At 32.2% G+C, this 14,865-nt stretch overlaps 1 protein-coding gene across 1 annotated transcript in view; it reads left to right on the forward strand.

Annotated features, from left to right (window-relative positions):
- Positions 1-14,865, forward strand: part of COL5A2 (collagen type V alpha 2 chain) — a 196,333-nt gene that overhangs the window by 87,955 nt on the left and 93,513 nt on the right. The window contains exons 2-3 of the mRNA XM_023499330.2: positions 11,931-12,158; positions 13,654-13,667. Coding sequence (XP_023355098.1) covers positions 11,931-12,158; positions 13,654-13,667 — 242 coding nt within the window. The remainder of the gene's footprint in view (positions 1-11,930; positions 12,159-13,653; positions 13,668-14,865) is intronic.

Consider the following 14,865-nt stretch of genomic DNA (forward strand, 5'->3'; position numbering starts at 1 on the left):
TGGCAAGTAGATACCCAAATACTTTATATTGTCTATAGTGATTTTAAATGGAATTTCTCTTTCTATCTCTTGCTGCTGGGCTTTGTCAGTAATATATAGAAATGCTGATGATTTGTGTGAGTTTATTTTATACCCTGCAACTTTGCTAAAGCTGTTATTTGTTTTGAGCATGTTTTTGAATGATTTTCTAGGATTCTTAAGTATATCATCATATCATCTGCAAAGAGTAATAGTTTTATTTCCTCGTTGTTAACGCTACTTTCTTTAATTTATTTTTTTTCTTGTTGCTAAAGTTAACATTTCTTGTGCCATTTTGAATAATAGGGTGACAGTGGGCATCTTTGTTTTACTCCTGATCTTATTGGAAATGCATCCAGCTTCTCTCCATTACAAATAATACTTGCTGTTGGTTTTAAATAGATACTGCTTATTATTTTAAGGAAAGCTCCCTTTAAGAGATTATATTGTTAGACATACATTTTAGAAAAGTCATTTTGGCTGTTGTGTGCAGGATGGATTTGAGTGAAGAGAGACCTCTTAGCTAGTAGAGGTGATGGAGATGGGAACTAGGATGGTGACTGTGTATAGAGAAATGAACCTATTTGACAATGTTAGAGAGAAAGAAATCACAAAATTTGTCAAGTGATTGAATATATGGGGACAGAGGTGTTAAGAATATCACTGAGGTTGGGAATTTTTTTTCTCTAGAAGTAAGGTGACAACTCTATTTCTAATTTGCAATCTTATGAATAGAAAAATAACTCACTTGTCATGAGTTTCATAATGTCAAACTGAAGAAATGAAATATCCAAGAAATTGTCTAACTTTCATATACCAGTTTCTAGAATGTGAAATCAGTTACAAAGTTATGTGAAATTATCTTAAAGAATCTTTTGAACAGATTTTATATATGATAATATACAACTTGATATACCAAGCTATCATAATTAATGTATTACATATATATTACATATTCTTTAAGAGACCTGTTTTCTGCTATACTTTAAATAGAATTATGTTCATTACCAAATAGAACTAAAAATGAGACATTGAGGATTCCATTCCTTAAAATAGATGAAATCCTTTTGGCATACAACATAGCATTTATAGTTTTGCATAATTCCTGTTAAACTAATTGCAATCCAAATTCTGGAAATATAACTGTAAAAGAGCAATTACAACAAAAAATTAAATTGTAGGGGTTTATTTTGTTTTGTTTTTTACTAATTTATCTAGGCTTTATTAATGATAGCAATGTATATTCATATTGCACTTCAGGATTTGCAAATAACTTTCTTCCAAACTCTGGGACATAAGTTATATAAAGTAATGTCTCCATTTAGCCTCCGCAGACCTAATTTTTAATCTGTAAAATGAGGAGGTGATTGAACAAGATGACCTTTAAGTTCTGTTTCAATTCTGAATTTATGATGCCCTGAGAGCAGAGTATGGAACAGTAATACAAAATGGTGTGGATGTAAATAAGTGAAAAAATATACTCAATATACAGAATTCCTATTATATCATGCAAATGACAAAATGTATCAGCTGCACAAAATAGGGTATCTACATATGAAGACCCAGTATGTAGAATAGTTGTATTAATTACATGCTAAATTACCTTTTGTTGATACCAGTTTTCTCTTTGTAGTGATTGTTTTTACACACTAAAAGAAATCCAGAACTTTTTGTTACCAGTTTGGGGATCTTGTAAATTTCACACATTCTGGCCATATCCTTTGTATTGGGCTTTGCTGGTAAATATTTTACAATCAGCTCACCAAATGCCTGTAAGAAGTTCATACATTTTAAAATTCAATCTACATTATTAAGACTTTTTTTATTAAAGCCTTTTATTTTCAAAACATATGTATGAATAATTTTTCAACATTAACGCTTGAAAAACCTTGTGTTCCAATTTTTCCCTCCTTTCCCTCACCCCTTCCCCTAGATAGCTAGTAATCCAATATATTTTAAACATAGTAAAAATATATGTTAAATCCAATATATGTATATATATATTCATACAATTATCTTGCTATACAAGAAAAATCAAATCAAAAAAGAAAAAACTGAGAAAGAAAATAAATTGCAAGCCAAAACAACAACAACAACAACAACAAAAAGAGTGAAAATGCTATGTTGTGATCCACACTCAGTTCCCACAGTCCTCTCTCTGGATGTAGATGGCTCTCTTCATCACAAGATAATTGGAACTGACCAGAATCATCTCATTATTAAAAAGAGCCATATTAATCAGAACTGATCAACATATAATCTTCTTCTTGTTGTTTACAATTATCTCCTCATTCTGTTCATTTCACTTACCATCAATCCATTTAAGTCTTTCCAGACCTCTCTGAAATCATTCTACTGATTGTTTCTTATAGAATAATAATATTCCATAACTATTAAGACTTTATTAAGTTTAGACAATCAATAAAACAAGTTAAATCCTGATTTAATATTTCAATTTCCAAGTTATAAATACTCACAATGGAAACAACAATCAAGTAGCTTGGTCCAAACTGTCTCAAACACATCCTTGTTTTCACATTATGAGTGCTCAAAAACATTCACTAACTCAATGAATGAGGATACTGATACCTCTTTGTCATAGTAATTCACTTTGTGAGATGGATTTTAACAGCAGTTTAAGGAATCATACCAGTTTTTATCAACAATTTATACATAAATAATGTACCTCTTTATAGCATATGGTTATGGTTCCTTTTGGTCACTGCTGCACATACAATGGGTGCTAAATAATAGTTCTGATTAATTTTAAAATGATATGAGGCATCTTATTTTTCCAACATTTATTTGAAGAGATTATTTAAAAAAGTTTGAGCCCTTTTTAGTTTTGTAAACTACAAAATAAGCACTATGATATGCATGTCCGGCCATGACAAAGTTATATAAGTTCAGTTAAAATTAAACAATCTCATATAAAAACAAGTGGCATTAATTGAATATTATCTTATTTTCATCAGATATTCTCTTTATTTTTCCCTTTAAATGAAGCTAATGAGCTTTCAGACTTTAACCATTTATTCTTTTGAGGGAACTTTCATCTTTGTTTTTCTTTATTCTCTTTTGTTGAATCCAAATACTCTATTTTACTCAAGAACTTTTAGGCCAATACTTTTGAATGTGATGAAGGCTGACTGAAATAGGAAAAAAAGACATTCTTTGTTATTGGCCCCCTCAAGACTTTTTTCCTTGTCTTTTTTTTCCCTTCCTAGTAAGTTCAGAAGTTTTCCAAATGAATAGCTTTGCTGTTTGTCTAAACAAGTCATTAATATCACTTTTCATTGAAAGAAAAAAAATCCTTATATTTCTCTTTCTAAGTATCTCAGACTCTTGCACCTTATTTTGAAATGGAATTTCTGTTGTGTTTTGGATTTTAAATTTCTTACTGAATAAGACAGGGTATTTAACATTATGAATCTGTGTTACAGGAAACGGATGCAACTATGAAAACTAAACTTGTTAGATTTAGGATCTGAAATGTGTTAATTGTCTCAAACACTGTTTAGTGAGACAGTAAGAGGAAAAGTGGAGGGTTATAAAGTTTAAATTCTTTAGGAGTGTTCCATATGAGGAATGTCAACAAGAATATCCATACAAATCCTGCCTGGCTCTCTTTCTGACACTTTTAATGTTGACAAAGCATCAAAGTAAATTGAATTAATTCAGCTCTCTAAGTATATCTGGAAGACATAAAATTAGATGAGTGAGACATTTATGACTCTATTATGAGAAGTCTGGTGCAGTTTTTGTTGTTGTTTTTTGTAAGTATGAGCAATAAAGGGGATCAAGAATAATGAAATGATTCCAGTGAGAATCCCTGTTGTCTTTCTTTATATTTTGGAATGCTTAAGTAATTCTCAGAACAAGGTTGGCTTACATTTTTTTTTAAATCACTAGACCAATTTTTAAAAAATAATTTCTAGTAAGAAATATTTAAAGGTAAGAAAGATGATGAAACAACACAATGGTATTAATTCTCTTAAAGAAATTAGAAACATTCTTAGTAAAATATTAGGAAATAATATTTGATAAAGTATTTAGTATAAAAGAAGTAACAAGATATGTGAGTTGGAAAGTTAGCTAATAATAGAGTAATATAATGTTTCAGCAAGACTGTTGCAGAACCTTGTGGGCAGAGTGAATTTTATGATAAAGTCAGAATGAAGTCTGATCTTTCTGTACAGCCTGACAAAGAGTGAAGAGTCAGGTTAAGTTGCTTGAAGGGACAAAACATTCTGAAAAAAAAGCCAAAATGTAGAGAGAAAAATTGTTTAAAAGTATATCATATAAATTGGTCAAAGGATATGAACAGACAATTCTCAGATGAAGAAATTGAAACTATTTCTAGCCATATGAAAATATGCCCCAAGTCATTATTAATCAGAGAAATGCAAATTATGAGATACCACTACACACCTGTCATATTGGCTAGAATGACAGGGAAAGATAATGCAGAATGTTGGAGGGGATATGGGAAAAAAGGGACACTACATTGTTGGTAGAATTGTGAATACAACCAGTCATTCTGGAGAGCAATTTGGAACTATGCTCAAAAAGTAATCAAACTTTGATCCACCAGTGTGTCTACTGGGCTTATACCCCAAAGAGATACTAAAGAAGAAAAAGGGACCTGTATGTGCCAAAATGTTTGTGGCAGCCCTGTTTGTAGTGGCTAGAAACTGGAAAATGAATGGATGCCCATCAATTGGAGAATGGTTGGGTAAATTGTGGTATATGAATGTTATGGAATATTATTGTTCTGTAAGAAATGACCAGTAAGATGAATACAGAGAGGATTGGAGAGACTTACATGAACTGATGCTAAGTGAAATGAGCAGAACCAGGAGATCATTATATAACTCAACAACAATATCATATGAGGATCAATTCTGATGGAAGTGTCTGTCTTCGGCAGTGGGAGGATCCTATTCAGTTCCAATTGATCAGTGATGAACAGAACCAGCTATACCCAGAGAAAGAATAGTGAGAAATGAATGTGGACTGCTTGCATTTTTATTTTTTCTTCCCAGGTTATTTTTACCTTTTTAAATCAGATTTTTCTTGTGCAACAAGAGAACTATATAAATATGGACACATATATTATTTTTAAGATATACTTTAACTCTTAAAATGTATGAGACTACCTGCCATCTAGGGGAGGGGTTGGAGGGAAGGAAGGGAAAAGTTGGAACAGAAGTGATTGCAAGGGTCAATGTTGAAAAATTACCCATGCATATGTTCTGTCAATAAAAAGCTATTCAAAAAAGTATATCATACTCTAAAATTCATTTTTGATCATTTTTAAGCACCTTTACAATGATATGCAATCTCATACAGATATAATATTTTGCTATATAGTATTCTAGAATAAATATTAGTAATAACTTGGTTGTCACGCTAGGCATTATTTTTGAAACCTTATTGACTTGGCATTAGCCAGTTCATTTGAAGAAGTAGCCACAAAATCTCTAGTCTATGTAGTCTTTGGATATGCAATAGTAAATTAGTCAGTATATACTCTCATTTAAAACTCATAATTCAATTCAGAACTTTAAAAAAGTTTCTTTAATTCTTTAGATGTGTCAAAATGATTTCATCATCAAAAGTTCTCTGTGTACATACATGTCTCTCTATGTTGCTCAAAGGAGAATTCTAAACTTAGTCAAAAAGACTTACATTCAACTGTTTTTTAAACATCATCGTGCTTCCTTGTGATGATTTTGCCTATTACGAAAGCCATGTATTTTTGAGATGAATAATTGACAGTAATTTGAGACTTGTTAGAACAGATTGTTAACATTTTAGAACTGGTTTTGAGATTGTATACTATTGAATTTCAAAGTTTATAGAAAATACAAGCCATGCTCGGCTCTTTTCATAGTTTGTTTTACCGGGTATTTAGCAGTCTAAAATAATAGCATACTGAAAGTTAATTTGGTAGAGCAAAGAGGGAATAGGTGAGCATTGCATTGTTATGGCAGACAATTTTAATTTAGACTTTATAGACAAGGTTGTTGTGATAACATGCTTTGGGTGTGATTGTCAGAAATTTTAACAACTTTTGGATAGACATGTTAAATAATATATATGGAAGTTTTATCTTGAGTTTAAAACTAGTCAGTTGCATATACATATATATATATATATATATATATATATATATATATTTTTTTTTTTTTTTTTTTTGGTCATTGCTCTTAGGTGTTTAAATAACCTAACTAAGCATTTGCTTCTAAAAGAATAATCGGTGGTTAAGCAAAATGAGAATCAGTGAGTGGCTATCACTGGACTAGTAATTAACCAGAGGTATAGTTTGGTTCATTGTAGAAAACCTCAGTTAGAAAAATTGTATTCAAATTCTAGCTCTGCTATTTCCTACATGTATAACTTTGGAAAGTTGTTTAACTCCTCTTTGCCTTGGATTTCCTGCTCTATATTTTGCCACTGGATCTAGATGTCTCTGGAGGGGAATATGAGGCAGGTGATCTTGTGCAGCCCTCTCTCACTTAAATCCAATTCACTTGCATATCATGCCATCATTTCCCTGATGTCATGGTCCTCTTCCAGAATGAAGGACAAGTAGCAACCTCATCTGTAAAATGAGGGATTAAAATAGAATAGATGACTAATATATTTCTTTCAGCCAGAAATCCAAGATAAGATATTTTGTGTCCTTTGATATATTGTGTGCTTAGCACTTTGCTACAATTGTGAAGCACAAAATAAATAATAACTCTTACATCTTCCTTTAAAGGAGATATAAATATTAGGGATTCCCAGACTAAAAAAAAGGGACTATATATATATATATATATATATATATATATATATAAATATATACACATACATACATATATATATATATGTGTGTATATATATAATCCTAATTCTCTAAAGGTGGTGTTTTATGTGTTTTTAGGAGTATATAACCTCGATAAATGGTGTTTTTTGTTTTATGGGTCAAGGAAGACAGATTTTATACCAAAAGAGTCATCAGTTCGCAAGAGAATGGCTGCTTTTCCCTTTTATTAGGGGGAAATTTGGACCTTGATATTGCTGCTGGTGGTAATAGGGTGTGTTTGATTAGGGGGGTACAGAGTCCATTGTTTACCCAATGGAGCTCATAGCTGGCACCTCCTTCTGTGTGAAGAGATGGAAAATTTGGCTATATATGTCCTAGGTCAAACTGTTCATTGAGTTGTTTCATAATCAGGAACTAGGTTAAAAGTTGTCAAATGTTCTTCCCTTCTGTAATATTCACACACAGACAACACAGAACTAAAATGAGAGAAGATGGTCTGAGTGTACCAAATTGGCTGTTGGACTTAGAGCCATTAAAAAAAAAATTGATATAAAATTGAAAATACTGTTTTAAATTCAAAATACTGTGTGTGTGTGTGTGTGTGTGTGTGTGTGTGTGTATGTGTGTGTCTGTGTTTGAGCCCATTGTTACCCAACCTCACTCCACGTCTTCCCAAATAATTAAATAAATAAGTAGCTGCAACATGGACAGTTCTCTGTGAGAAGTCCAAGCATAAGGAAAGTTAAATAAAAAGGACAACAGGCTCAGGGTGTGGCCTCCTCTGGGTGCTCCCATTTGTTGATCACTTGCGTGGTTATTGCTGGTTGATGGATTTTGTCTGCCACCTAGTGATGAACAACTGAATATAAAAACTAAGACTAAATAGAAGAAAGTAAAAATGAAACTCTTAAGAAATTATACAGAATGCAGCACAATGGAGTCATTTGCAAAGAAAACTTGGTCACAGAAGACAGCTCTCATATCTAAGATAGCAATGCCAGTACAGCTGTGGTAATGATTCATAATGGTTTGGATTGATTAATTGGAAGATTTTATGGGGATAAAATAATCACATAACAGCCTAAAAAAATTTAACATTCTTGAGACTTCCTCTCCCTACAAAAAGTTCATAAGCCTACAAAAATTTAAACTCTTATGAAACATTTTTCTCATCTATTTAATATTCGCAGGTATTATTACATCTAAAAGAATAACATTAGCCTAAAAAAGTATAATGTTATTGTTCAGGAGGCATATTTCATACTTTATATAATTTTTTCTTTATCCAATCTAATACTTAAACTTTAAAAAAATATTCTAGTCTTCTGAGAATTTGTGTGGTTATTGTAGGGTTCAGACACTGAAGGGGATAATAATAAATCTTTAAATATGCAGTGTCAGGCACATCATAAATATTGCTTACTGATTGATTCTATATATTGCTTTCAAAGCTTATTTACTATTTTTGGGGAGGGGTGTGGCAAGGCAGACTTGGGTTAAGTGCCTTGCCCTGGGTCACATAGATAATAAGTCTCAAGTATCTGAGATCGCATTTGAATTCAGGTTCTCCTGACTCCACTGCAAAACTTAGCTACCTCTTATTTACTTTTTTTTTTTTTTTTTTTTTTTTAAAGAAATTGAATTTCAACGGACTAAGGTGCTCCCAATGAACAACTTCATTTACTAATAAAGACCAACAACTTTTCTGAGAGGTGCAATGGACTTGCCTAGGGTCACATGGTCAATAAGCAGAACTCACACCCAGTTATTCTTGATTCTTGGGCCAGGTCTCAATCCATGCTGGGCTGTAATAGTGAATGAAAAAGATAACCTCTCCATTGGAGGCATGGATATTTTTAAAACGTTTGACAATCATGACACATTCTATTCACTACGGAATCCTACAGGTTCCAGCTTTGAGTAATTTCTGGTTTTTTTTTTTTTTTTTTTTTTTAAATTCAGTCTCTATCTGGAATTGGAATTCAACCTGGGCTGTCCTAGAGCTAGCTCATGCTGTCTCAGGAAAGCCGGTGGTCAAATATTCAGTGAGCATATATACACCTCAGAAATTGGCAAACACCACATAAGTCTTTTTTTTTTTAATTGTTTTGTTGATTGTTTAGATTTAAAGTGATGAAGAAAACATTAACGATGGAAATTAAATTTCAAAGTATATCCTATGTATATTTTGGGGAAGGCTATTTAAACATTTACTGACTCTTGTAGGTGAAAGTTTGGTTATCATTTCTTTTGCTGGAAGTTTTTTGTATGAGAGAGAGCTTTGTGACTTGGACCCTGTGGGAGTAAAAAGCCTATATAAAATACAACAACAATAATAATAATACATATATATAAACAGTAGTTGTTATATATAGTGCTTTAAGGTTTGCAAAATGTTTTATATTTATTGTTTAATTTGATCTATTTAATTTATTTAATTTGTAATACTTGGAACAAACCTGGGCATACTGTTGGAGGAAGATAAATGTCTTTTGGTGGAAAGGAGGACCAACTTATTATTCTTCATCTAAAAACAACTATGATGATACTGCACCCAGGAAGCATTTTTCCATATGTTAAACATCTGGGAAGAATGGTTAAAAATGTTAGACCAAAAATTACATAACTCACCCAAGAGAGTGGAGAGATAAATACCAATGTATAGTATCATAGTGGAAAAATACACTGTGATTTTGCTAATGGTTTTACTTCGCAAAGCAAATTGAAATTATTTTCTTAAACTTTCATTTGAAGGCATATGTAAATCATATTATATTACAAACTCATGTAAATGATACAGAGTGAGCAAACTTTTTTTCCTTAACTTAGATATCCACAAGGCCTGTATTTGTAGGAAAATAATAGTTATTGACATATAATCTATTGTGGTGTTCTTTTTCTTTTTTATAATATAATGGCTATCTCTGGGAGCATGTTTCTTGGGGAGGTTTTCTGGAGGCAGCCTTAGTTTCAGTTCAGAGTAATAATCACTCCAAATACAGCCAGCTGATAAAATCCAAACGTTTATTTCTTATCTCTTTCCTTGGGTCCGGTTAGCTTTCTTAGAGGCCTATCTCTCTGCTTGGTTCCAACAGCTCTTGCAGCTTGTCCTTTGCCTCTGCTTTCTTTAGCCTCCAGCCAGCACAAAGGTGAAAGATGGAATGAAATCTCACTTTGCTTCCGAGAGAGGGCTTATGGGCTTCTGTATCTCCCAGAGTGCTCTTTGGCCCTGAGAGCTTCTTGCTTATATGCTGTTCACTGAGTACACACACCATCATTATATCACTGGAAAACCATTATTTGTTGTATGATTAAATCAATGCTAAACTAGATTTAAACATTGCCTCCTCAATTCCACTTAGTACCTTGTTTCAAGTTCTGGCCCATAACATCTCCTCATAGGATCAGATCAATCATACTGAACCATGCTAAACTAGATAATTATTGTCTCTATCAATTCTAATGAGTTAACACTTTGTAAGGATTCCAACAATCTATATGTATTATTGCTTTTGTACTCAAAGGAAGTGTAAATTCTAATGCCAATATATTATTTTTTTGCTGTAAAGTTTTTAAAATTGTGCTTGACTTCAAGTTAAACTTAAGGAAAATATTTAACAGAGATCATATACTGATTTGTAATATTGTTTTGAACTTGTTTTTCCTTCATGAAAATATGACTTTGAAGTAAACAAGGTGAACACATATAGAATGAGTCCTTGTCTCATTATGATTTAAGAGAAAATCTTGTTTCAGAAGGTCACAACTCAGCATTAGATTCAGCTATTCCTGATTGTATGATTCAAAGTCCTTCTTGCCATGGCTCTGTAATGGAGGAAAGCAGGACTTTGAAAACTCTGCCACTGAAGTGCTAACAGGTCTCACCTGTCTGTCATTGTATCATTGGGCAACAACTCAGATAAGCTCCTCATCATAAGGTTGATCCTCAAGTGGTGATTTTTAGTCACAGTAACTTATTACATTTTCAGCTATAGTAGAAAGAGGACTTTAGTCTTCATTGGTATAAGGCTTGTCCTCATTGGGGGAAAAAAAAGTGTAAATTCTTGCACTATTTAAATCTGCTTAAAAAGACTAGATAAATTAGGTGGCAAACTGGATAGAATGCCATGTCTGAAATAAAGAAAATTCATCTTTGTTAGCTCAAATATGGCCTCATTTAGTAGCTGTGTGACTCCGGGAAAGTAACAATAAGGTTTGCTTCAGTTCCTCATTGGTAAAATGAACTAGAAAAGGAAATGGCAAATCATTCCTGTGCCTTTTCCATGAAAACTCCAAATGGGGCCACAAGGAATCAGATGGGTCTTAAACAATTGAACACCACCACCAAACAATTTAACTAGATTGTAACATTAGTCTATGTGTTTCTTTATCTTATTTGATCTATTCCATTAGCCACTTGGAAGTTCTTAAATTCACAATTTGTACTTTAGATTTTATTACTTTTTTGGAGAAGTTAATTGGGGTTAAGTGACTTGCCCAGGGTCACAGCTAGTAAGTATTAAGTGTCTGATTTCAGATTTGAACTCAGATCCTCCTGCCTTAAGGGCTGGTGCTCTATCCCGCTCCATCTAGCTGCCCCATATAGTTTATACTACAGAGGTCACCACATAATGACACAATATTTATGACACTCACCTTGAAAATGTCTACATTGCACTCTTTTCAATTGTCATTTCATATTAATTTTTAGAACTCTGTGCTGATTTTTTCCTGAATTGTTCTTTCCATATCTTTTAAAATCTGCCTCAAAATTTCTCTCTTTTTGATCATTCTTTTTCTCTTTGTCCTCTAAGGATTTAGGTATTCTGTTTGTTTACTCTTCATATATTTTAATTAATATTTTCTGTTTTTAATCACTTTAATTTCCTAGCCATATTTCTTCTCCTCCTTTTTTGTTTTTCTTCATCATCATCATCGTTGTCATCATCATCATCATCATCTAATTCTTCTTCTTCTAATATATCATATATTGCATGCTTGGAGAATGTTGTTGACAGACTTTACTCATAATTATCTCAGGATATAGAAACTTCAAAGTATCAATAACATTCCCCATTCTTTTTTTTTTTCCTAGATGGATATGATGAAGAAATAGCCTGCACACAGAATGGTCAGATGTACTTGAACAGAGATATTTGGAAACCAGCCCCTTGTCAGATCTGTGTCTGTGATAATGGAGCCATTCTTTGTGACCAGATCCAGTGCCAGGAAGTGTTAGATTGTGCAGATCCAATTACTCCTTCTGGAGAGTGCTGTCCTGTCTGTCCAAATACAGCTGGTGGTGGCAATAATCCCAGTTTTGGTAAGAATGCCAGAAATTTGCTATTTTACCCAGAGGGTTGATTAACATTGTCTCATAAGAAGTTATACAGGCTCAATTTATCAGACTTGGACTTTGGGATTCCTCATTTTTCACTCTGAAGAAGATGGGAAGGGAATAGGAGTAGCCCAAGATTGCAAAACAATCTACCAAGACCTTAAGAGAAAGTCCAACCCTGATGTTATATTCTACTTAAGAAATAATTACTTGTTGCCATAGTTGTGATGGAATCATCTGAAATTTCATAACTATAGGGGATGCAGACATTGTCTAGGAAGTCTATTAGTGATATGGAATCAGCTTAACCAGATTTCCATAGTACATGAATTTATTTGTCAACTATGCCATCTCTTGCTCCATTTCTAGGATATGAATGATAAAGGAACTATTTTTATATAAATATCCCTCAAGTCCCATGTATAGCACTAAGAAATACTCCAGACTCTTTAGATATTTAGGTAATTGTAGCAATGAGGAAACATAGCTTTTAAGATGAGATAGGAGTGAATTTTGAAGAAGAAATGTGGTACATGAAAAAGTGTGTACATTAGGAAAAAAACTTAACTATGTTTATCAGGTTTTGTGCATATGAAAATTTTAGAGACAAGTGTGTATCTGAAAATAAGGTGGTTTGTGATTAATTAAAAGTGTGAGTTGAAGAATTTAGAAATAAAAAATCTACCCAGAGTATCTCAAATATTTGAAAAGTGGATATATGTGAAGTTGATTAGACTTACTCTGCCTGGTCTCAGAGAGTGGAGTCATGCCATTAGATGGAAGTTATAAGGAAATATAATTTAACTTCATATAAAGAACTTTCTAACAATTAAAAAAATTGAATATTATATCAGCAGGAAGTTCTCACCATAGATCAAGGAGAGTCTGTATGATTATTTATTTACCAGGGAGATTGTTCAAAAATAAAAAGGCTCAGGTAGGAAGGATATTAGAAAAATGAATGAATCCTAAGACTATCTTTAGCTCTAAATCTCTGATCTCATCTAACTCTAAGACTCTGTGAAAAGTGTTTTATATAATTATAGATCTTATCAATTGACAACAATAAATTTATACAAACTTTATGAAGCTTTTTACAAAAAAAAATTCTACATGTATGTACATTATTAATGAATAGTTCATTTCACGCATTTTATTTCTAATTCCATAACTTTAGTAATGATCATATAAGCATTATTTAATAATTAGTTCAATAACACTGGATATTTCAAAAATATTAATATTTTGCAATACTTTGAAACATTTATCTAGTCATAAACATGTTTATTAATTCCTGTTTTTTATGATGAAAGTCTTGATTTCATTGAATTTTTGCCCATAACTTTAAACTGTTGCATAGTTGACATAGATTTTAAAAAAGATTATTAGGGAATACAGCATTTATAAGTATTCAAAAAAATAAGTATTTTCAATAATAATATTAATAATAAGTAATACATCTGTGCCTTTCTTTTTATAGGTAGAGGAAGAAAGGTAAGTTCATGTCTACTTTGCATTTTATTCATACTAGTCTGTAGCCATGCTAAGGATTTTTTATGAAGTACTATGCAAATACTAGTTCTTAGAATTATTATAATTATTCTTCCTATCATAGTTACTATGCTATCCAGTCAGATAGAATTATTTTCCCATTATTAGAATTAGGGAAATTCATTTCTGTTTAATTATTTATTGAGCATAGTGAGTGAGTAATACATAAAATGTATGTGATTATTACCTTTCAACTAATAATGTAAAAAAAATCATCTGTGTTTTCGCTTTGCTTAGAAAAAAAATATCACTTGAATCAATCACCAAAGAATAGTAATTGATAACTCAAATTTTATTAAATGATATAGCATAACCAGAAGTTGTCATAGAGACTGGACCATGATCCTATTTCAAGTGGACGAAGAGAATACTACCATGAAATTCACCTTGTTTCTACTATCTGATTCCCCAAATACTTCAATCTATCATTATAGAATTAAATTAAATTAATAAAAATAAGAGCCATTCCACAATAGATAAATGGTCAGAGGATATAAGAAGGCAGTTTTTTTAAAAGAATAAATCAAAGCTATCTGTACTCATATAAAATGCTCTAAATTTCTATTGACTAGAAAAAAGCAAGTTAAAACAACTCTGAGGTAACACCTCACACCTATCAGAAATGAGAAGTACTGGAGAAGATGTTTGAATGAAATGCTGGTAAGAGTAATGAACTGGTCCAATCATTATGGAGAACAATTTGGAACTGTGTCCAAAGGCACTGTTCGTGTGCCTTTGTGAACATAGAGCTGTTCATATTCTTTGACCCAGCCCAAAACTACTATGAGGTAAATATTCTGAAGAGAACAAAGAAAAAGGAAAAAGACCTATGTGTACAAAAATATCTGCAGTAGCTTTTTTTATGGTGTTAAAGAATTGGAAACTGAAAAGATGCTCATCAATTGGGGAATCTCAAACTTAGAACAAGTTGGAGCATATAATTGTGATGCAGTTCTTTGTGCTAAAAGAAATGATGAAGGAGGTAGTTTCAGAAAAACATGGCAAGACCTATGTGAACTGACACTAGGTGAAGTGAGAAGAAATGGGAGATCATTATGCATGGTAACAGCAATGCTATAATGATCATCATGAATCCAATTGGGATTTTCTTGGCAAAGATAAAGAAGTAGTTTGTCATTTC

The sequence above is a fragment of the Sarcophilus harrisii genome, chromosome 3 (assembly GCF_902635505.1).
Source record: "Sarcophilus harrisii chromosome 3, mSarHar1.11, whole genome shotgun sequence".
In the NCBI taxonomy this organism is placed as follows: domain Eukaryota; kingdom Metazoa; phylum Chordata; class Mammalia; order Dasyuromorphia; family Dasyuridae; genus Sarcophilus; species Sarcophilus harrisii.